At 46.0% G+C, this 25042-nt stretch overlaps 1 protein-coding gene across 1 annotated transcript in view; it reads left to right on the top strand.

The window, feature by feature from the left end:
- The window catches only part of LOC135385811 (hemicentin-2-like), a 384675-nt gene that overhangs the window by 299961 nt on the left and 59672 nt on the right, over positions 1-25042 (top strand). Inside the window, exon 3 of the mRNA XM_064615341.1 lies at positions 1490-1609. Within this exon, the coding sequence (XP_064471411.1) occupies positions 1490-1609 (120 nt within the window). The remainder of the gene's footprint in view (positions 1-1489; positions 1610-25042) is intronic.

Here is a 25042-nt window from a genome sequence, read left to right on the forward strand (position 1 = left end):
TGTAACAAATTTGCAACAAACTCCAACAACTGTCTAAAAAAAGTGTGCCGAGTAATATACCGAAAGTCATTTTCAATACTGCGAAAGGAAGACATATTTCTGGGCAGAGAATGCCTGGCGTTCTAGCGGTGCAGTAGGCGAGACAGAGAGCAAACGACATCACCTCATAGCAAGAACGACTCACGAGAGCAGACGACAAGGCAGCTTAGCGTGGCGCCGATTCGTAGCGGAAGAGCGCTCTGATTGACCGGACTCTTTTCCTCAGACGCTTTCAGACATATGTCGGCACAGTTACCTTAGAAGTCGGCCCATGACGCACATTCCTCCAGGGCGTCAGTCGTGACGTTGCCCACCTCTGTGAGGCCGACAACGGCGAGCCCTTTCACCATCACCATGCTTCGGGAATCGCGGACGCTGAGCGAAAATATCTGGCATGGGCAGATCGCTGGCGGACGCTCACATTTTTGACGCCTCGCGCAGGGCGTCCGATGCTTAGCGAAGTTCGCAGCTTTTTCGCTGTACATTTGCTCCATGGAGGTTGACCTTCATGCTACAACCAAACTGACGCGACGCGGCTTCGCCGAAGCCTCAAAATTACGCTATCGCATTTAAAACGTACAACGAAAAGACCTTGTTGAACACGAGGCAGCTCCAACCTTTTGTGTATAATCAATACGGCGTGAGACATGTGAACGGTGCGTGAGTAATGGTTCCCTAAGACAGTCGTTACGACAAAGAAAAAAGAAGAAGGAGAAGCACACTGTACCATTCGGCTCACTACCAAACGCGTTCGAAATGCGATAAGATTGCAGGAGACGAAGGACGGTGCCTGCGCTGTGACCGTACATGATTTGCGTGAAGCGCAACGGCAAACTCAGGTTAACAGCGACATCAGGTTGCCACAGGCATCGTGCAGAAACACGGATGTCCCCTGCAAACGCGTTCACTTCCTCTTAAAGTCACTGGAATTTTCGGTGCGCATTTCTGGACATCTGGCGGAGTGTACTGGCGGCACGCTATGTCGCACCTGCTTCCTGGCATCATCGCCCGCACGCCGCTGGCGTTCCTCATTTTCGGCCATCGCGTCTTCATCTCTCGCAGTAAAGGTGTCTGCGAACTCTGCACTTGCGCGAATGTTCCGCAGCGGACCTCCTTCATGACGTCCATCTTACCGGAGAACGTAGACCATACCACGCGAGACGGGCTGTGCAGACACTGAGCGAGGCGCCCGCCAGTTTATTCTCAGCCGCGGTGACGCGATGTACGAAGGGGAGAGCTTGCGTTGCGAGAGAGTGAGGAACCCTCTTCGATGGCCCCCGTCCCTCAAACTGATACGACGCGGCTTCATCGAGGCTTCAAAAGTGCGTCAGAGAAATGCTATCGCATTTTTAAAAAAACAGTTCCGGCAGCGCATCTACTGTGCTTCGCATTGTGCACAATATATTCTGTGTACACGTTCTTACCAGAGTATTCTTGCTATTATGTGCAGAACCACCAAAGAAGCCCGTGATACGTGATGCTGAAGGGGACGGGAAAGAAGCGCTCCGAAGCCTTATTGGTCCTTACAACGAAGGGGACCGTCTCTCTCTGGTGTGCGACGTTGAAGGAGGTAAGTGAAAGAACCTGAGACGTTGAGCGACACGCACGTTAACTAAAACGAAAAAAACCAAAAAGAAGGAAAGCAGGTGCCACCGGTACAAAGCTGTGGAAGTCATAAAAGGAATGCAGGAAATCCGACAGTGAAGCCTTCTGAAATATTTTCACAAGTTTCATGCAGTACACTACATTTCTTCAGGTACCTAAGAGAAATCTAGTCTATATACTACTTATAAAACAACAACAACAACTTTATTTTATGATGATGAATTGGGAGTTTCATCAATACTCTACCCCATTGCTGGCGGTGATGTGGAGAACGAGATAATGTGCCCCTTCATAATAAGGATCGAAGTCCGATTGTGTGCAGAAAGGCCGAATGAGCTTTGAGCGTTGGTGAGCTGGATTCATCCAGGGACCAAGCGATTTTGGTACGGAGAAGAGGTTAGAGTGCATCTGACTAAGAGACCGGAGAATGCGGTTCTGGAAGGTCGGTAGTGTGAGCAATGAAGAAGTATATGCTCCACATCTTCTAGAGCACCGCAGTGATAGCATCTGAGAGAGTCAAGCCTCATGCGGTAACGTCACTGAGCTGTAAAAGCCACATCCAGTCGTATTCGATTAATTAAAGCAGCACCTTCACGAGAGGTGTTTCGTGGCATGCGAAAAGCGAGCGGTGGATCGACTCTGCTCAGCATAGATGGGGGGGGGGGGGATGTCGGTGGTCCTTTAGCGGAAGCCAGGGGTGTCAGGCGGCGTCGCAGAATGGAAAGTCGGTCTACTCTCATCAGTGCAATACAGGTCCGGTTCCGAACTACATCTGCGGCGCTCTCGGCCTGCTCATTCCCCACGACACCACAATCGGCTGGAACCCACTGGAGAAGCAGCCTGTGGCCTGCTTCGCACTCAGTGTGGTAAGCCATTAACACATCCGTGACTATGGGTGCGGATGAGCCTCGTATGCCGGAATTTTCAATAGCTTGCAGTGCAGATTTTGAATCAGTAATGACTGCCAACTTCCGTTGTGTAAAATCAACGACGTGCTGCAGAAAGAAAATTATGGCATAGAGCTCCGCAGCAGTTGATGAGGTTGGATGCGAAATGCGTCGTCCTCGCACTACTCCTTCGGATGGGATGGCGAAGGCCGAGGCGGACTTGCCGTTTCTGGATGCGCTATCTCTGTATGCTGCTGTAGACGTAGAAAACTACTCACCTACCAGGGCATAAAAATGGGCTCAAAGGACTTGAGGGGGAACCAGTAGTATATGACTTATGAGATATAGTTCCTAGCAACGCCCCCCGCCCCCCAGGCCCGTAGCAACGGCCAGACGCGTCTGGGCCGACTTCACTCGCGTATTTTTTCCCGCACCCGGCGGGCGGCGCTCGGGTGGAGGCTCTTACCGCTGGGCGGCGCGTGGCCGGAGGGCTGCGTGCGCGCTTACTCTCGCGCATTTTTCAGCCTGGCCCGACTTCTTTCGTAATTTTTCCATCTGTGCCGACTTCAATCGCAAATTTTTTCCCGCTACAACAGGCGTGCAGTAGGCTGCTTACATGCAAAGGATAGCTATACACAAAAGTACAAGTGGAAATATATTTATTAAAGTCATTAGTGTCGGGAATTATGTTATGAATCTGTGTGATGGAGAAAAACCAGCCAAAAACCTGATGCAGAAGAAACACAATACGATACACGTAACAAAGGTTGTACTTATTACTGGTATGATGCTATAGCATTGAAGGAGTATCACCCATCATACACAATATTTTTTATTAATGGTAATCACACAAGCTTTCAATGAATCAGAACCAAAATGGGTAGCACATTTAATCAAAGAAGATATTTTTAATCAATACGATTACAATCAAGATTACAAGTTTTATTATAAAAAGTCTAACATTGTTATATGTGAGCACCATAGTGGAGTTTTAATTACAAAGTTCTGATAGATGTATGTAACTTCAAGAACAATAGCTAAGTCGGGTTGGGCGTTCGTTTACCGTCGCGCATTTTTCAACCTGGGCCGACTTCTCTCGCAATTTTTTTTCCAGCGCGCGGTGAGTGGCGCTCAGGTGAGGGGCTGTCCGGGTCCTTACCAGTTGGCCGAAGGGCTGGGCGTGCCCTTATCTTTGTGCATTTTTCACTCTGGGCCGACTTCGTTCATAAGTTGTTTCGATACAACAGCCGTGTGGTAGGCGGTTTAGATGCAAGTAGGGACATGCGCACCGGCAGCCCTACCAAGCGACGATGCCGTCACACCTGGCCGACTTCATGCACGATTTTTCCGCCTGGGCGGACTTCGTTCGCAGTTTTTTTGAGGTGCCGTGTGAGTGGCTTACGTGCAAGTAGAGGCATGTACACTGACAACACCTGGGCCGACTTCTTTGGCGATTTTTCCACCTGGGCCGACTTCGTTCGCTATTTTTTCATGTGGTGCGTCAGTGGGTTACATGCCAGTATGGACACACGGGTGAGGGGCTGTCCGAGTGCCTACCAGCGAGCCGGGAGGCTGCGCGTGACCTTATCATTCTGTATTTTTTACCTCGGCGGACTTCATTCGCGATTTTTCAGCCTAGGCCGACTTCATAAGTTTTTGCGCTACAACAGCCGTGTGGTAGGCGGTTTACACGCAAGTATAGGGGCCTGCACACTGACAACACCTGGGCCGAATTCATTCACATTTTTCACCCTGGGCCGACTTTATTCGTATTTTTTTTCCGCTACAACAATTGCGCGGTGGACGGTTTACATACAACTAGGAACATGCACACCGCCAACCCCACCAAGCGATGGTGTCGTCACACCTGGGCCGACTTCATTCGCGATTTTCACCTTGGGCCGACTTCACTCATAATTTTTTCCGCTACAACAGCTGCGCGGTGGACGGTTTACATACAAGTATAGTTATACAAAGGATAGCCATACACAAAAGTACAAGATGAAATATATTAAAGCCAATAGTGGCAGGAATTATGTTGTGACTCTGCGTGAAGAAGAAAAACCCAACCAAAAACATGAAACGGAAGACATACAATACACATAATACAGAATATGAGAAGCTAAGTTGGGAGAAAAACTCAACAAAAAAAAGCAGAAGTAACGCAATACACATAATAAAGAATATGGGAAGCTAAGTTGAATATTCCGACACGACACAATTAATAAATTTCTTATGACGTGAATAGCACACATGCAAGGAAATAACGAGAAACACGATCAACAGCTAACAGAGAGCCAAACCCATGCATCATCCAACTCGTAAACAAGAGATACGTACAGGAAAATAATTGAAAAACAATCTATCAAAAGGAGAAACATAACGAATTTAATACCGCGACTAGCACAGAGATAACGCTGAATAGCTGAGAAACACTTTGAACGGCGCATCATCCACGCGTAAACAATACATACATGCAAGGAAATAATGAGAAACACGATCAACAGCTAATAGAGAGCCAAACCAATGCACCATCCAACACGTAAACAAGAGGTACACAAAGGAAACATAATTGAAAAACAATTTATCAAAACGATAAACATGCACGGACTTAACGCTGAATAGCAGAGAAACACTCTAACGGCGCATCTGCCAACGTGTAAACAACAGACACATGCAGGAAAATAACATAGAAACAAACTAACAAACAAGAAACATTACAAATTTAAATTTAATAAAATGAAATGGAAATAATCTATCTTTTGAACTATCATAAAATCATCCTTGCGACCTAATCTTGTCGAACAATATACAATTTTCATCCCACTCAGGCACTATAAACATTACCTTGACAGAGGTATCCGACATGCAGTGTACAACCAAGCTAGCTCTCTTTGTTACTTGAGCATGGTGGGATCATTCTCTCTCTCCCTCTATACAGCCCAAAGCGAAGAAACCGCACGTCCTCTATCTATGGGTGGGGGACTCTCTCTCTCTTTCTTTCAAATTCTTTCATCCAAAGGGGTATATTCTTAGGACTGGTCAAGTTTGCACAGAGACGAAATTTTTTTATCGATCAATTATCGCAAATAGATGTTAGTATTATTCGATTCTCAAGAACACAATAAGAATTTATCAAAACAAATGGTAGCAAGCAAAAAAAATCTACGAACTGATATCATTATCACTGCAAACTGCTTTTAGACAAACATTATCTAAACAAGCGAGAAATATTATGCTGCAGTCGGTGGAAACAATACTCAATCAGAACGGGAAACATTGTCAATTGTATTTTCAGACTATTGTTAATCCAGAAATCAACAGACACAACTAATAAATCATGCATACATAATTCCCAACTCACAAAATATCAATCGTGTGAACGTCTGAACCAAAAAAAGAAAGTCAAGTTTATCCAGTGATAGAAACAATACTCATTGAAAAACGAGAAACAAATTTAATTACATCATTTTTTATGATAACTTTGCAACAATAATTTCTACACGCAGAAGCCACAAACAAACAACACGTCTGAAATGCAAATTAATGTAAAAGTTTTCTACAGAGGAAATCAACAGACACAACTCAGAAATACATTCCCACTCGTAGAATGTTGTTATTAATATCAGTCGAGTGATCATCTGAAACAAAGTCAAAGCAGTAATTAATTCAGGCAAACATTAGCAGCATGAATACACAAAGAAACTTGTCTTTTTCATTCAAGACCCACTAGTGGATTCGAAAAGAGAGGGAAGCTGCTAACCATACAATTCCCATACATTTTCGTCAAGGTTCCGCCCTCAGGGAGTAGGGGGATTCTCCAGCGGTCTTGGTACACGATAGTTGGAGGCCATAAACTCGCCCCCACCCAAGTCAAGATAGGGAGGGGAGGACTCTATAGCGCGGTCTTGTACATAGTATCATTGAAAGCACACGTTTTTCCTTACACATCGCATGTTTTTGTAAACCATTTTTCATAATTCTCGCAGTGGGATACTATTAATATTCTAAACGTGACAACATAATAAATTTTAATCAATAAAATGAGCACCGATATGATTTAATTAAGTGTACAAGCACACTAGAAAACAGAACAAGGAAGTTTCAGCGAAGAGATGGTCGAATTTTGTACTCGTTACCAAAGGTCATGGGAGGACATTATAAAAAGCTGCTTCGAAAAAGAAGAGCAACGAAATGATTCTATTATCACAGCATTTCAATACGTCTTAGATATGGTTGTATTCCGGTGGTAAGTACCGGGACAGCCCCTCACCTGCGCGCCACCCACCGCGCGCTGGAAAAAAATCGCAAGAGAAGTCGACCCTGGTTGAAAAATGCGCGACGGTAAACGAACGCACAACCCGACTTAGCTATTGTTCTTGAAGTTACATACATCTATCAGAACTTTGTAATTAAAACTCCACTATGGTGCTCACATATAATAATGTTAGACTTTTTATAATAAAACTTGTAATCTTGATTGTAATCGTATTGATTAAAAATATCTTCTTTGATTAAATGTGCTACCCATTTTAGTTCTGATTCATTGAAAACATGTGTGATTACCATTAATAAAAAATATTGTGTATGATGTGTGATACCCCTTTAATGCTATAGCATCATACCTGTAATAAGTATAACCTTTGTTACGTGTATCGTATTGTGTTTCTTCTGCATCAGGTCTTTGGCTGGTTTTTCTCCTTCACACAGGGTCATAACATAATTCCTGACACTAATGACTTTAATAAATATATTTCCACTAGTACTTTTGCGTATGGCTATCCTTTGCATGTAAACTGCCTACTGCACACCTGTTGTAGCGGGAACAAATTTGCGATTGAAATCGGCTCAGATGGAAAAATTACGAAAGAAGTCGGCTCAGGCTGAAAAATGTGCGAGGGTAAGTGCGCACGGAGCCCTCCGGCCACGCGCCCCCCAGCGGTAAGAGCCTCCACCGTAGCGCCTCCCACCGGGCGCGGGAAAAAATACCCGAGTGAAGTCGGCCCTGACGCGTCTGGCCGTTGCTAGGGGCCTGCGGGGGCCGTTGCTAGGAACTATCTCTCATAAGTCGTATACTACTGGAACCTGATCTGTTCTTTCCAGAAGGTTCGGAAAACTTACGAAGGTCGGTGGTACCGGAAGAGACCAGGGGGCTTCGGGTGATGTCACGTTCTTAGCTACGAAGCCTGTGAGACGTGTCCTCTGCGCTACACGATAGAAGTCGCTTTCAGTGCGGTATCAAATTTTCCTGAGGAGCCGGTGACGGGGAATGTGAGCACGCAAACGGTGGAAGTGCCGAACCGTTTCACGTTCACGTAGAACCTCAACCGGGAGTTCACCAGCTTCAGCCAGGACTTGCAGTGTTTTAGCCATTCTTGGAACTCCAAGGCAGCGATGAAGGCTTTGAGCAAAGTACATCTACATGAAAGCTTCAGTATATTAAAGGAGCAATTGGGTGGCATTTACCATCGCTTGAAATCCTGCTTCGTCTGTCAAGCTGTCCAACAAGAGTCACGACGCAAAATATTTTCGCTCTCCGGTGCGTTATAGCTGTGCAATCGAATTTAAAAAAAAAAGTGTGAGAAAGCAGCCGCAGGCGGCCGACACGATGCCCTCGTGACTTAGTGAAGGCTCCGTGCCTTGTTTCTTTGTTTTTTCTTCGAAACTCACGCGCCGCTTACACATGCTTGAGCTGTGCCGCTGTACGTCACTGGTCACGTGACGGGAGTAGCATACGTCATGGCGTCCTATCTTTCTGCGATGCGTTGTTTTCACGACGAGAAGGATTTTTGAAAGAGCCCTCGCGCTCGCTCTGTAGGCCACCAACACTCATCATTCTTTCGCAGGAACTCGTTGTATTGGTTGGAGGACAATCTGCACTGAAAAACGAAAAAAAAAAAAATCTTGGGGGGTGGGGCGGTCACCTCAGTGCTCCTTTAAAGAACTATTCGCTGTTGGATTTCCTGCATATCGTTGCTGTTCTGGAGGCTGGCTGTATTCTTCACTTTCGTCTGCAAGCTATAAAAGTATAAGAATTCTTCAAGATGTTATAATGATTAAAAAAAGGCGCATGGAACAACAAGAACAACTTTATTTTATGATAATGATTGGGGAATCTCATCGCAGGGGATGATACTCTACCTCATTGCTGGTGGGACATGGAATAATGAGTCGCCTTACAGTGAGGACAGAAGTCCTACTGTGTCCAAAGAGTCCAGAAGTGCTTCGAGGGCACAACCAGTTGGTGGGCTTGATTTGGCCATGGACCAATCAATTTACGCGATTTAGCGATGGCGCGTAGAAATAGTAATTTTGTTCTCCTTTTACGATGTTGACAGTGCAAGTGATACGCCTCGACTTCCCAAGTCAGGCAAAGTGAAGCGTAAAGGGACATATTGATCGCACTTCCTTGGGACTGTGGCGTGGCTGTGTCAAGGGGGAACACGAACCAGACAAAGACAAGATCTGAGTCTTTGTTTGTATTTATTCCTTGACTGTCTTCTGTCTCACGCCTCAGTCTCAAGGAAATGCTACAAGATAGCTACATGTACTGGCAACAGTATCTTGAAGAGCTCTGTTAATCACGCAAATCGAATGAGTCATACTATAGGACGAGGAGGAGCTATGGATCGGTTGTGTTGAGGGAGATCCGAGAAGGTTGCCATGAGCTACAACAGCAAAATACGCAGATTTCTTCTCAGTGACGCGGAAGATAGGCATAAAGTGCTGTCAACGTCTAGGAGACCGACAGAAATTCAAGAATGGAGACTTTTTCGCCAATAGTGTCCGTCGCCATCGTACACAATCGCAGTCACGGCACACAGAACGGTCATTTAAAGGGACAATGAAAGGATATTTGACAAGCCTACGATCATTTTCAATTTCTTCCTCTGTACTAAAGCATTCACCCTGTGAAATATGAAGTTTAAAATCGTTCAATAGGGAAAATATTCTATGGTAGCCACGGCCGTGAACGGCGGCTGCTACGACCCGCCTGCGAGGCGAACTGGCCGTGACATCACACACAGAGAACGTTTTCCTCTCTGAGCTGCTTCTTCGTCGGAAAGTGTTTCTGTCGGTGGCCTTTTGGGAGCTGCTGCCTACGGAACGATTCCTAGACGCTGTGTACGTCGCATAGTTCCTTCCTCCATCGCTGACAATTTGCGTTTCGCCATATTTCTACTGATTTCGATGGCAGATGTACGACGTCGTCGTCGTCCAAACCGAAACCATGCACCCACGTGGTCCCGCGGTGTGTGTGTCCACAGCTGGCTGAGAGGGCTGGACGTTGATGATGTAAGCCCTCTTCGAAAGGATCTATCCGGCGGTCACACTCCGCTATTTTTGCGTGGTAGCTGCGCCCTGGTGCACTAAATACGGCTGATAGTCGATGTGTGTATGATAGTGAGGGATCATGAGAGCCGTTTCCGGCAGAGTACTCCGAATTCGAGAAAATCATTTCATGGTCCTTTAGAATTACTTATAGGAAGCCTAGATTTTCAGATCGCGGATAACGTAGGAAGTTATTCAACTGAAGATGCTGAAGATGTCTTGAGAATATATCCTGACGATTTCACCGTGATCTACTTTCAAGATTACAGGCCCTAAAAATCATAGAACACGTAGACTAGCAAAGACAGTTGGATTTCTACAGTCGCGCACCAAACATTTAGTTTGGTTTCGTAAGAGCTTGGCCGTGACGTGCCCGTGAATACTATCCGGCGATATTTCGCATTTTTACCCCTGCTTACGAAGTGCTTTTTGACGCACCTCAGTGAAAGGCCTTCATGCGTCTCTTTTACCCCTAATTAAACGTCGGGGATTAATTAACGATCGATGTCGACCGGGTGTTGCTTAAAGCGAAACCTTTTAAAAGGTAGTGAGACGACAGCACGAAAACTGTCGAACAGGGAAGTAAAGTAAGAGCGAAATGCAAAAAAAAAAAAAGTATATATGTATATATATACTGGAAAAGTTTTCGAGATAACCACTTAGGGACACGTGTACGATCCTTTATGCGGAGATGAAACGTTAAAATTGGAGCAAGCAGTGAACATTGTTGTTCAACAACGTCACGGCTTTATACGCGTTAGGAACTTGAAAACTTGAAAGCGACTGGTTGGGCCATTTCTGGGGACACCATTGTGTACCGCGGTGCCTTTGTCCGCGGCTCAAGGCGATTATTTTGAGAGCCTTTGTTTCAAGCTAGCCATAGAGAACGCAGCTCCGTGTTGGAGATCGTCACTTTTATTCCCAGTGCCGGTGATTTTTGTCTTCCTTTCGACGCCTTTTTCATAACGAGTTAATCACGGGACCTCGACTCATTGGGTTAACGACAGTCGCTAGCGGTTCTTTTCAAATAAACTGTCACATTTTCTTAGTTTTTTATGTGCGCGTGTCTGAAACAAAAAGCTAACGACATTTAAGTGTCAAGAACGCTTCCATCTTCATCCAAATGATCTTTGTACTGCGTGGCCGAGGACAAAAGCAGACGGGGTTTTGTTCTCCCGCTGTCTTCAGTTGTGCAGTGTTGTTTTGTGTGGCTTCAGAGGCCGTGCGGTGTCCTTTGAAGTGTACAAATTAAGTTTTTGCTCTAGTAGATAATGCGTCCCAGCTTAGAAAATCACATACTATTGCAGTGACCGTATTTCAAAGGACATTTAAAAAAAGCTTTAATGGAACGTAGTTATCTAATTACTTGCTAACGGAACGATGCGAGCATCTGCCATTCAAACATTACCACGGGTCAACACAAGGGGCACGTGAAAAACACGCGGGACATTTTTAAAGCGACACCAAAAAAGATTGTACATTTTTTTTAAACTGCCATCATGTGGTGAGGTTTTTGCGTATGTCCAGACTGATCAGCGATGCGTGCATTTTTTCGTCAGCATTGAGTAGTATATGCATCGTGTACTCCATTCTGGAGGAGGCTTTTTTTACGCGCATAGAGGGACAAAGAAAGCGTATAAAGAGCGAGGACTGTTTGCCATATATCCTGAAGAGAATGAAATGAAGGGTACCCTTTTGTTTACATGTTGGCGGAAGATTACGAAAAATTCAGAATGAAAATCGCAAGACAGTACAAAGTAAATAACAAGGACAGTAACATGGGATCATCATCCATTCCGACTGGATTGGAGCAGAGCGTTCCCTGTGTCCTGCCGCCTGTGTTGTGACGACTCCTGCAACCATCTCACGTCATTCCGGTGCACGTTTGCGATCCGTTTCTCAGTCAAGGCGGTAAAAAGACGAGTTTTGCTCTGCGCTCCTTTTTGCCAACTAGATTTACGAAAACACGAGGGGTTTATGTCCCAGTTGGGAAAACATTGCTCGCGACACATATTTATAAAACGAGAAACTCAACCCGACTTGTCACATTCTTCGACTTAGCTATAAAACACTGCGAACGTAAACGTCAGAACCAGCAAGAAAGTACAGTGTTCGAAAGGGAGAAAAAAAGGTAAATCTTTGCGCGCTTATTTTTCTTGGAAGCGAGCGCTCAAGGAGGGTCTTGATGCTGCTGTTCGTGAACATTTGTGTATGCATTTATAACTTGGTCTCGTAGTGGTCTTGTTGGTTGAATGCCGCAACCACATTGTGTGTAGTTAGATGGGTAGAAATCCAGCGAACCAGTAGAGATGTAGGAAGGGAGTTGCCTCAGGACAGAAGCCGCCGATATTTCGAACAGAGACTGTTCTTCTTCTGGAAACTGTTCTTCTTCTGGTCTCTGTTCGAAATATCGGCGGCTTCTGTCCTGAGGCAACTCCCTTCCTACATTGTGTGTAGTTGTTAGATTTTGCGATATGGTAAGAAATCCCCTGACTTTCATGCAACACAGGATATTATTAGGGTCATCATCAGGGATCCTAGTTTTTGGTGATAAGAAAAGAAAAGACAACAAATTGCGCAAGGTCGCAAATCTACGAAGAAACCGTAACACTGAATCGTTATAGAGGTTTGTGATATTAAACATGCTTTATTTTTTTACTAACTCAGTTCGTGTACACCACTACTTGCGTGAGTATATACAACGAACATACAACCGCGCACACAGCACAGAAATGTCGGAGGCACACTATCTCAAAGCATTCAGCAAAAAGATTAATCAGCGGCATTAAAATATATCTGGACCATCCCGGTTGCATTCTCCTGGTTTATGCGCAGGCGTTGAGGCCGGAACAAACTTCCCAGGTTGCTGAAGCTGCGCTCTAGCAGCAGATGAGGCCGGTAGTTGGAGTCAACGGTATCGCGGCCTTGGACGGCGTGGGAGTACATTGAGCCAGGGCCTTTCAAAAGACAATCGGATGGACTATTTCGGTGCTGGGGTCTTCAGCTACCTGTAGACCGCCTATTACACAGTACAACCTTTACACTGCTTCTCTTATGTTGTTGTTACTTCTTTTACTTGTACGAGGGGCGTTCAAGTCAAACCGGGACTTTCTGCCTCCTGAGTGTACAAATGGCTCCCGCTACTTCTTTTTCATCATTTTGACACGCGAGAGGCCTCAGCGTTAAGTGGTCCAAAGTTCGTGCAAAACAGAAGACACATGCTAGACAACATGGTGACAACGACAACGAGGTGAGCGCGCACATCGAACCGAGAATTGTCATGAAGTTTCTCGTGAATGAAGGCGTAAAGTCATCTGAAATTCACAGAAGACTTCAGGCTCAGTATGGCCACGATACACTTAACCGCAGCAAAGCGTTTGAGTGGTGCAAACGGTTCCGAGACGGCCATACATCAGTGCAGGACGATCCCGGCCGGGGCGGCTCAGAGCACAGTGTCAGAGTTCCTGAGAACATCCAATTTGTGGAGCGCCTGATCCTCAAGGACCGACGGATAACATGTCTCGAACTGGCTCGAAAGACGGGCCTTTCTGCGGGAACGTTGAGCACTATGATTGATGAACACATCCAGTTTCGGAAAGCCTGCCTCATCACCAAAGGAGTCCTCCTACAGGAGAATGCACGCCCGCATACCGCGCATCTCACGACACGCACCTTACAGGAACTTGGCTGGGAGTTGCTGCCACATCCCCCTTACAATCCAGACCTCGCCCCCAGCGATTTCCATCTCTTCGGGCCAATGAAGGCGTTTCTTGGGAGCCGCCACTTCAGCTGGGACGACGAGGTCCATAATGTGGTCCGATCATGGCTGCTACGCGTCGGTAAGGGTTTCTACGCTGCTGCCATCCAAGCCCTCGTGAAATGCTGGGACAAGTGCATTTGTGCAGCTGGAGATTACGTTGAAAAATAAAACTAATTTCTCGCCTGTAAGTTCATTTTACTTTTGCGAAAAATGAAAAGTCCCGGTTTGACCTGAACGCCCCTCGTATTTAGCAATTCAATGGAGAACAAGCAAAGGACATGAAACAGTGCAAGAGTGGACACTCGTCGATCGAATCGAACGTCATGCTTCTCAAATTACCACACAAGCACATCTTGGAACACAGTCTCTCGAATACCGTACATCCTTCTGGTAAAGAAGCATCTGCCCACCTATTTTGGGCTATGTCAACCGTGTGGAACCACAAGCCACTTTAATCGGGAGTTATCAAAGATGGACATGAGAATAAAAATCATGCTTCAAGAATAACCGCAACCGAGCCGAAAACCGACTTTCGTAGTAGCTATAATTGTGGTTAGATATCTGTCATACATAGTGTACGTAATGCGCTTGTACCGTTCAGTAGGAGAGGTACGGGTTCGATACCTGCTATCGGCTTCAGCTGACTTTTCGTCAACCGTCCTTAATGTCATCTCTTCCACTCAGAACTGTAGATCTTTGGGGTCTCTGGATCTTTAGTATTCCATAGGATGATTGTGAAGCGCTCAAGCTATATACCTTGTCGCGTTACTCTCAAACCACTAGTCTACGTGCGCTCCTTAGCCTCGTTTCAAGCGACGACACAACAGGGGTGGACTGCCAATACAGCTCTTCCCGTTGGGATAAATGCTTGTGGCCGCCGTCTTAAGTGCGTTTGACTGACGATAACGTAACATTCCATATAACTAGTCATCCAGTAAACATCTGAGTAGCGTATCAACGTTCGAAAGATCAAGGAAAAAGAAGATTCCTTGTTTCAGCGCGCGATATGCACAGTTGTTCACGTTAGGAGTGCTGGCCAATGCGATATCTGTTCTATACACCGGTTCCCGAGCGGGAGAAAATGAATTGGCACGAAATGCACACGAACGGACACGGAAATGAACGAAAAAACACGCGGGTAAATGAAGAAACTCTGCAAACGGCAGTCTACCCGTGCACAGTTCCTTTGGCTACCACGACGTGGCAGCACTAATGGCGGCGCCCATTCCTTGAATCGCGTTTTTGTGTATACACTGGGAGACAAACGACGGGAGACAGGCGCTACGTCGAACAACTTTACAGACAAGTTGCACAAGTGCATATTCACCAAGGGAACCACAAAAATATCATGACACTTTTTTATGGTTGACCTGGCGATATATCTGTATACCGGGTGCTGCACGAATGTTTCCCGCCTGAATAATTCGTAAATAGGTGGGCTATCGAAAGGCTTTCTTTTCAGTGGGGCCCTCTCTGAGACATCGTCCAAGAACTGGGCAGTGAGGGGCACATTTGCATTGGCTCATTAATTAAATAAAATAACAAAACTTTTAAATTTCACTTCGGACTCTTTCGGAGCCTCTGTTATACCCATTGCAACATCAACCGAAAAATAGCCCAGCGAACAACAACAACAACAACAACAACAACAAAAAATAATCACGTCAAGAACAGTGATTTTTCGAGTAATTAGTTGGTTTCGGTTTTACATATTTCTTTCGCGGACCAGCGGACCAATGCGCTCTTTAGGTCAGCTATCCGCACGCGTTCATGCTGTGAGGTCCTCGTCGCCCCCGTGCGTTAACCGGGCGGGTGATCACGAAATTGGCAGCCGGATGGCTGAGCCAGACAGCGCATTGGTGCACTGCTCCGCGCAAGAAATATGTAAACCGAAACCGATTAATTAATTTTAAAAAATCACCATGTATCGACACGTTTTTTTTTCTTGGAATATTTTTCGCTGAAGGTCCCGATAGAACACAGGTCACGTAAGCGTACGAAGTAAAATTTAAAAGTTAGGATGTTTATTTAATTAGTGAGCGTATGCAAATGAGACGCTCACTACTCACTTCATTGCCGATGTCCCAAGGAAATTTACCAAAAGGAAGTTCTTCGACAGCGCCACCTGTTTGTTTGTTACGGGGTTACGAATTATTCAGTCGGGGGACCTTCGTGAAACACCCGGTATATCCGAGAAAACTTGTTTGCAACAAAGTTGATGGAACTGACGCCTCTCTGCCAGCGTTTCTGTCCGTCCGTGTCTACTATAAACACTTCACACTCTCCCTCTTCCACTCGTTTTCTCGACTTCCTGCCGGAATCACATGACGGGTATTTCAGCGCGAAGAACGCGCCGTAGTACGCTTGGCGCAAACTTTCACGCGGAGAACCGGTTTGCAGCGAATGCTCGAGTGCGTCAGCAACCTCTTGATATTTCATGCGGCCGGCAGTGTAACAGTCACAGTGTGGCATGCGTATCAGGTTTCCAGAACCGGTAACTGATTGGTTCCGGAATGGAAACCGCTGTGTTTTGGTTCTGACGCTGTATCCATGTTTGTATGGTTGCCATGGCAGACGTCTCAAAAACGCTTGTCATACTTGAAAATAACGTAAGGTAGAGGGAAGGTCCTCGCTGTTGGGATATTAGAAGTAAGTAATACAGAAAAGTATTGAAGACGGCCGTGTGGGAAGTAATTGGTGCGACTCCTGGTTGCTCAGCGTTCTGCGATAGCGGAGCCCTGTGTGCATCTGGCTGAACGAATTCAACGTTTAACCCTTGACTTGCTTCCTAATCGCTTCTTCTCATACCGAAATCTCTTACCTGTAGCAACTAAAACTTTTTTTACTGTACATGTGTTTTACTATGTCTTGCATCAGTGCATATTGCACATGTACAGGCAACACTGCGTGATTTTTTTCTCTCGGCGGGTTCCCTGAGTCACGACCTGCACTTCATCCATACAGTTTGGCCAGCGTGTTTTCGCCCGTGCGTTTCACGTGCTGGCGGTTTCACACCCCGAAATACGCCCCATGCGGTTCCAGCTTTATACTTCTTCTGTTTGACGACACTTGTATCGGCTGTCTTGTATGGGCACCTCCTGTGATGCAGACCTCCCTTTTTTATTATTTCAAAACGAATTTATCGAATGTCATGTTTGCCAGCAAAACCTCAACGAAATAAATAAAGCGACGCGAATTTATTTAAAGACAAGGAAAAAGGGAAAGAAAGTGAAGGAAACGTGAGCCAAACGGCGTGTCGGCTTGTCGATGTTAATATGGCAGTCTCTTGAGAGTTATGTGCCGGCACCGCTAGGTGATCTAGCAGTGCACGAACCGAAACGATATCCCATTTGGATGCTAATTTCTGTTATGCATCGGTAGCTCCTCCTCGGCTGCGCACAATTTTTCTGAAACCGCCGTGTTGACATCTGGATATACTATTCTAATGCATACCAACCCAAGGTTGCGTCGGTTTATTTACTTTATTACGCGGGTAATCATTCCCAAGATTTTTCTGTACATTCCAGGGTGTCGGAGCGAACCGAAAACCGGAACCGAAAACCGAAAAAAAAAACGCTATTTTGGTGCGAACCGGAACGGAATCGAAACCGTATACGTTTTTTTTTTTTTGCTCAGGAGGGAAACCGAAAAATATATTTAACGGTTTTCGGTCCAAAATAAAACTTCGCCGGTTTGGACTACGGATAGGCGAATGAAACAGACGTCGTGTGCTCTGAAGTCATGTCATGGGTACCATACGAGGGTTACGGTTACGGCGGAATGTATGTCGGTATACTATGACCCTTAGGCTCCCTTTGTAATGGTTTATCGTTCGCGCACGCACACAGGCTTAGAGGTACATGTGACTCTCTAGCAATGTGCCGTACTGTTCGTTCTAATTTGATCCCCACAAACTCTCCTCAACTAAACAGCGTCCCAAGGGGGATGCATAACGGCTTCTTTATATGTAATGTCGGGCAACGCGTCCCTTGTTTGAGAGCAGCTAAGTTGAATGCATTTACGTATACGCGAGGGCAAGCACGTGCGAAGTGGCAACTCTTTTGTGGACAGGACACAAAATAAAATAAAACGGAACCGTCGAGCGCGTTTGTGAGTGAAGGTGTTCCTCGATTTGCGTCGTACTCGTGCGGTGGTGCTCGCTGGCTAGACAGTAGCAACAGACATTCGGATGGGACGCGATTGCTCCAACCCAGCCAGAAAGTACTTTACGTATGACATCACGACAAACAAGTCCGTTTGTAGCATGTGCTTCAAGAAAGGAGAAAGCCTATGTGAACAGACAGTCGCCTACAGGAACCAGGAGCTACCAATTTCACAGCTGTATATTAATATTAAATACCATGTATGCCGAATAAACGGGTTTACATTTTGTAACATTGATTTTTTTGTGGGGATAAATATTCCCAGCAGAAGCGGAACCGGTTAAAAACCGGTATGAACCGTTATTTTTTTGCTCCGGAGCAGAACCGGTACCAGATCGTTTATGATGTAACCGGAACGAAAACCGGAACGAAAAACGTTTCGGTTCGACACCCTGGTACATTCATATCACACAAATGCGTCGTCGTGAGCCACCGGAGGTACATCCGGTAAGCAGGTAACGAGTTACGTGTGCAAATGGCCAACTTAGGTTTTTCTGCACACACCCTGTACATAACTCACCTGCACACCTCAACTCACCTCACATAACTGCCTTGCAGTCTTCAGCGCATTTGCGTTTGCGACACATCTCGAGAAGCGAATTGTTTCTCTTGTAACCGCTACAAAACCTTGCAGCAGGGTGTTTAAGAGAGAACTGACTGGGGCAATTGAAGCAGTGAATGGGGTTAAATAGGAAGAAAAGGGCATAACAAGAATAAAAGGCAAAAAGGTTACCTATCGACGCTCCGTATCAACCACCCAAAACGAAAACACTGAGGCAAGCTCTTACTCCAAAAGAGATGAAGGCAGGAGTCATGTCCTCTCTAATGGGAATCCGATTGGGATACCCCTTTTCTGCCCTTTTAGACGAGGGAAGAAATCTAGTTTTCCGACGCATTCCAGCGTGTCCGATATCGTTGGGAATACAGTTGGCACAATAAAAGCTTATATTTGGATTGTTTTCAGAACTTGCGGAATTTGAAAAAGAACAAAGATATTCGGGAGGCGTTTTCCGGCATTTCTTTTTGAAAAAACGCAAACCCTAAATCTAAGATACAGTACAAAACAACGAAAGCTATGCTTAGAAACTTAAGAGATTATACATACCGCGAGTTAAGAGGACATACCTTTATATATATTTATTGTTCTACCTCCACTTTAAAAAAAGCAACGTGGTGGTTCGCTGCAAACTTTAGTTTGTGCTACGCTCATCTCCACAGGAGGAACCTTTAGGAAGCTTTTCTTAATCATACTTCACAACCCTCCGCAACGCGACCTTCGTTGATGAGAGGATTCAGCACTGAGATTCTGCAGCATGGCATGAATCTTGAGCAGGATCTTAACCATACCAAGCGAAGATACCCACCACGTAGTCTATAGTCCAAGGATGAGAGAAAAAGGAAAATAAAGAAAAAGAAGAAACAGCAAAACCCGCAAAAAGTAGTTATTAGAACTAGAGAATGGCGGCGAAGTTGGCTGCAATCCATGGTGGAAAAGCGCAAAAGATGAACAAGGGGCACGTAACGTTAAGCGCACCGTCCTTTCTTCCTGGTGTTACGTGCCCCTTCTTCCCTTTTCGCGATTGTCTATATAATGAGTTGTTTGAGAGCGTCACCCCTATTGAGCGACAGCCACACACTGGATGTTGCTAACCAAGAGCTAGCCACCACAGACGATTTCAAATACAGACCTTCTGTGGCTAACAGTGGTTGCCCATGCGGCTGATGGTGGCTCGTCTCCATAGCTGCGGCCGCTAAAAGCAGGGCCGTGATTGGCGGTGGCGTCACGTTACTCAAGCGATCAGGCCTTGGGTGGGTTCCTAAACGATCCCATGGGTAGATTGTAGCCATGTGTCCGGGTTGCACTCTGTGATCGAATGAGTAACTCATTCCTGAGTAGCTTTTGGGAACGATGAACGAGCTTCAACGGTTAGCTAGTCTTTCTAGTCCCATCATATAACGAGACTACCGGCTTACAAGCGCCGTCATGGCTGGCAAAGGAGTGTTAAGAAGCGGGGAACGACTAAAAGTCTCAAATAATCATCTTTTGCTGACATGCTGCGTTGTTGGAAATGCAAGCAAAGAATTAGAAGAAAAGAATGGTCTTGTTGTTTTGAATGGTTCGTGCAGTTTGCAGACGACACGACGGCGACAATGAATGACCAAGGGAGGCTTCGTGAATTTCTGCTCTGGGCAGCCCCACTTTTCCACTTCCACTGGGACGATGATTCGGATGAAGCGCTTCCCATGCTAAGTGACAGTTCAAACGAAAACGAAACGTGCTTTCACTCTGAGCACGAAGTTGATTGCATGTCGCATGTGACCTATAGCTCACCGCTTTTCGCAGATGCTAGCAAAGTACCCACGGTTGCGGACTTTTTTTTTTTGTGTTTGCTTCCAGCATTACTGCGTCAAAAATGGTTAGCTACGCCGAAATAACAGTGCCTTCGCAGTTATTTCGGAAGTATTTCAAAGTCACTCCGGCCTCCCAAAATCGCCTATGGAGCGCATTTGCTACTGATTCTAAGCCTGATCTTCAACGAGAAACAGATATTGGGCGCCTCATTGTAGAACCACGCAAGTAGCTGATGGAGTTTGCGTGGTCCCTGGCTGACATGGAAAGCTTTAGGTGTATAATACCATATAAGAGTGTTTCATTTTGGCACAAATGAATTGTTTAATTTAGCTTTCTTTACAGTATTTCCAGATCAGTTGGGGATCGCTTCAACATTTCAAAATCGTCTGTGTTCTGAATCGTGAAACGTGTATAGGCGATGTCCTCCTGCGCCACGCAAAGGAATTCGCCATGTGGCCGAATGAGGAAGAGGCCATACAAACAGCATCCCGCCTCTATAGCAAATCCGGGTTTCCAAACACTGTGGGAGCTATTGACGGCAGCTATATCCCTATCAAGGCACCACTGAAAGTCCCCAAAGCGTACTTCAACAGGAAGGGATTTTCGTCTCTGCACCTGCAAGCAATATGCGACGACCAGCTACGGTTTCTTGACTGCTCAACAGGAGAGGGGAGATCTCTGCATGACCCCAGTGTTTTCCGGCGCAAGATTTTGCTAGGCGCGCCTCGTCAGCGGTGTTACCTTGCAGCTAGGGTTGCCCTGTAGCCGGTATTCGACCGGCCCGGCCGGTTATTTGCTCGTTCTGCTGGTTGCCGGTTGAAAGGTAATACTGGCAGCCTTTTGCCGATATTTGCAGCTCACGGCCTTTTCATGGAGTCCTTTGCCGGACTTCTCCTTCAATATTCCACGGGAGTCCACGGATCACGTCAGGTCTTCTGAGGTCCAACTCCTCAGTCACACGATGAGGAAACTGGAATGTGGACACACGGTAGACAACCGATGGTCTCTTCTTTACCCACACCGGTCGTTCAACGTATCCGCTGGCAGTTTTTGTCCTTGTGGCTACGTTCGCAAAACCCCAGTTTAATGAACGCTTCGAATTATCGAAAACCGGAAGTTTTTTTTTTCCAACTGCCACGGAGGCTTACATGCTATGTGGAAAGTTTCAGCTCAAAAAATGGCGTGGTTTTCGAGACACCGAATAAAAACTACTCCTCTGAAGACATCCGGTTTCGTTTTTCTCCCACTCATACTCCTTTCCCCAAGGATCCTCTATGTACGTCATCCGTCACGTGAGCATGACGTCCCCAATTGACACAGTGGGGCGCAGGACTTCGCCGTTGCTCGGAATACAGAGAGGTCTTTTTTTTTTCTATGAGCGTACTGAACCGTAGGCTGCGTCGCGATACCTGTGTTTACATTGACGCTACTCTGCATTTTACTCTGCATAACCTGTGATTGCTACTCAATATCATCATGATGGGCAAATGCTAGCACGCAACAACCAACTATCGCGCTGCGGCCTTTACTCAGGACCAACTGCGGCATAGAAAAAAATCGATTATAAATCGCGCGATACAATTTCTTCTGAAATATTTTGCACTGTGGTTGTGAAGAGTATTAGAAATCATAAGACGGTGCTTCCCAGGCCCGTGTTTTCGACCGGGCTGTCACTTTGATGTGGCCCTGGCAAGTATACTTATACTGGAATTCCCACTCTTTTCGTTCTGATCAACAATTTATTGATATTTCTTTCTTAAATTCTTCCATTTGTTTTCCACCTCAGTGGCCGACGCGACAAAGCCTTTTTTTTTTGAAGCGGAACAGAGGTCCTATGCGTACAGAACTCGGAACCGTGATATGCAACACAAGTGAACAACAACAAAAACAAATAAATCGTGACTATGACATGGGGTCGAACACAAGTGAGCCTAACATACTACAGCCAGAAAGTTCATTGCACTGCACTCTTATTCGGTAGCTCACTGCAGAGATCTATCAGATATTTCACTGCAATCTGTGCCCAGTAGGATGATATTATAGACCTCGATTGCTGAAAAGTAGGCTGTCCATGCACTACTACAGCATGCATTTTTGCGGTTTCTGTGGTGCCACCTGATCCGTCCGCAAGCAGTGCAACTATCTGTAACTCTAACGAGACCGGAATAGAAGAAAACGAAAAACATGTCAGGTACGTGAAATAGCGCAGATTGTGCTATCCAAACCGTGTAACGTGATGTAACGAATGTATGAATACGTGCAATAAGGAGAGGCTGGAAAGATCCCTTGCGACCGTAGCGCAGTATTTGTTGAGTAAAGTTACAGCACAGTAAAGCTGAACGATGTGTTCCCGTGAAAGCTTTCTTTACGAGATGTCCCGAAAAACAAATACCGTCATCACACGATTTCCTTTTCCTAAGATTTGCCCATTTGCAACCGCAAAGAGCTGCCGTAGTTTGGTTACTAACCTTGGAGTTGGAGTTGGACGGACTAAAAATAATACAGAGAGGTTACTAACCTTCTTGTCCAGGAAAATGAATGTTGCGCGTGTGTGCGTGTGGCTCCCTTTCACAAGGGAAAATCTTGTCACAAAAGACACACTGATACATTGTTAAGAATTAGACCGTGTCAAGGGGGACAGTTGGCGAAGTCAGGACAAAACGGTGGAAGTTTAGCAGACGACAGCGTCCATGAGGTTATTGCCCACACCTACCCACCGGCTACGGCAGAGTCGTCTAAATAGCTCGTTAGGTTGACCCGAGTTTCCTTTGGGCGTATGGTTATGACGTCATCGAGTAACTGGGCTTGGTTTTTGATGGGTGCTCGTCTACGCTTGAGTATAGGTTTAGGAACGCACTCCTTGTCTCTAGGTGGTGTTGCACCAACGGCCGAGCAGTTTTCCGAAAGACGGCAGTTGACGAAAAGTAAGCGAGAGCCAGGGGGGGACTCGAACCCAGACCTTTCTCGTCGCCGGTCAGATGTGCTACGTATGCACTACATGCTCTCCTGACTATACCAAAGCCTCGTTGATGAAGACACAGACACACATTCACTCTGGCCCATTCGCTCGAGCCCCCTACCTGCCACGGGCCCACCCACGCAAATTGTGCAAAACCGATTAGAAAAAATGATATATATTGGAGGAGGGGGGGGGGGATCAGTGTGACGTTCGCGAAAGTTCTTGTATGTCTGGGTACGCCACTGAATAGCAGATCAAGCATCTGTTCAAAATATGTTGCGATTCAACTTGCGTTTTGAAAATAATGTATACCGAATAGAGTCTAACGTGTTTAATTTCATTATGGCGAGCCTCCGAGCGAGCACAGTTTACCAAGTTTCCTACCGGCCTCATGAATCTTGCGCTTTTCATGGCACGTCGTTAAGGCTTACACGAAGCAAGTTAACACGTCCCAGGTGGCTCGTAAATGCTTGCTCTGGACGGAGATATATATTCAATGAAGGAAGCATTAGGTGGTATTGCTGTTCATGCGTAAGTGTGAGCCATGATTCATTGATTTTCATGACTGTCCTGCTTCAAAAGCTGCCCTTCCTGATATGACAGTTTTAAACAAAGGCATTGTTGGGATGTACTGCGTGACTAAGTTAGACAATTAAGTACGAGTAAGGAACAGCTCTACAAAGAAGCGAGAAGAAGCAGGAGCGGGAGCAAAATCGCTGAACTTTAGTACTTTCAAGATACCCCCTCCCGCGATAAGGAAAAGAGAAACAACTTGGTTCCAGAGTCCGAAACCAATGAATCAAACTGTGTCGGCATTCGTCTGGAATACCAATGTCGACACAGTTTCATTCATTTCATTATACTTGAAAAGCCTAGAAAGGCATTACATGAGGGAGGTTGAACAGAACCCCATTATCTATACATCGGAGTGTGGAACAAAAAATCATTTTCGCAGAGCCTAAGGTCTATTAGACCTCTACCGAAGAAACGTCGCCGTGACGTAATCGTGACGTTGGTAGACATAGCTAAATCGAAACAAACCGCACGGAGAACATCGCCGTTCCACTATGCCGAGTTCATTCACGTGGTTCACGGGTCCCATCTTTGTAATAGGCCCCCAGAGATGAGTTCACATTTTTAGCCCCTTTTGTGCCTTCAGGAGCATCCTCCGCGTTCCGAGTCCACCACGGAAACAAGGGAAGGCTTCCACCCAAAGGCTACATCGTCTCGAAAGTGAATGCGTCGAAATCCTGTACAGAATGTGGTTTGTTAGTATGGCCCTAGTTCGTGCAAGCTTTGTGAAGAAACACTACATGTACTCCGAGAGATATGCGTATCGGTAGTAGCTCATAAGCACCAGATGCTCATAACCTCCAAACGCTCAAAACCTCCAAACGCCCATATGAACCGAAAAAAAATTGGTGGTTTTGGGCGTTCGGAGGGGGGGGGGGGTGGAAATGTGCAGGAGGGGAGAACATGCTCATAAGCACCAAACGTCCAGAACATCCGAATGCTCATATGCACCGCAAGGCGGGAGACCACAAATGACGGGTCTTCCTTTCCCGCATTTGGAACAAGGTCATAGGGTGAGAAAGGACACAAGGCCACTTAATGTGTCAGTTTGGAAGTTTATGAAGTTCGAATTTGGCTGAATGTGTGGGTTTGAATGGGATTATCGCGAGTCAATGGGTGTTTGAACGTGACAAACGCGTCCGCCGTGGTGTCCCCCATTTGGTCGAACGCCGTTTGATCGTAGGCGTTTGATCGAACGCCGCTTGGTCGAAAGCCGTTTGATCGACGCCGTTTGTTCGAAACACGTTTGTTCGAAGGGAGTTCAAAACTGCATACAGTGTCATCCGCACTTCTTTTTCTGTAACTTTTGACTCGAGCATACCGAGCGGGCAATCAGTGTCCTCTGTTTCTTTCTTTGTCTTTTCTTTTTTG

Source organism: Ornithodoros turicata, chromosome 2 (assembly GCF_037126465.1).
Source record: "Ornithodoros turicata isolate Travis chromosome 2, ASM3712646v1, whole genome shotgun sequence".
NCBI lineage: Eukaryota > Metazoa > Arthropoda > Arachnida > Ixodida > Argasidae > Ornithodoros > Ornithodoros turicata.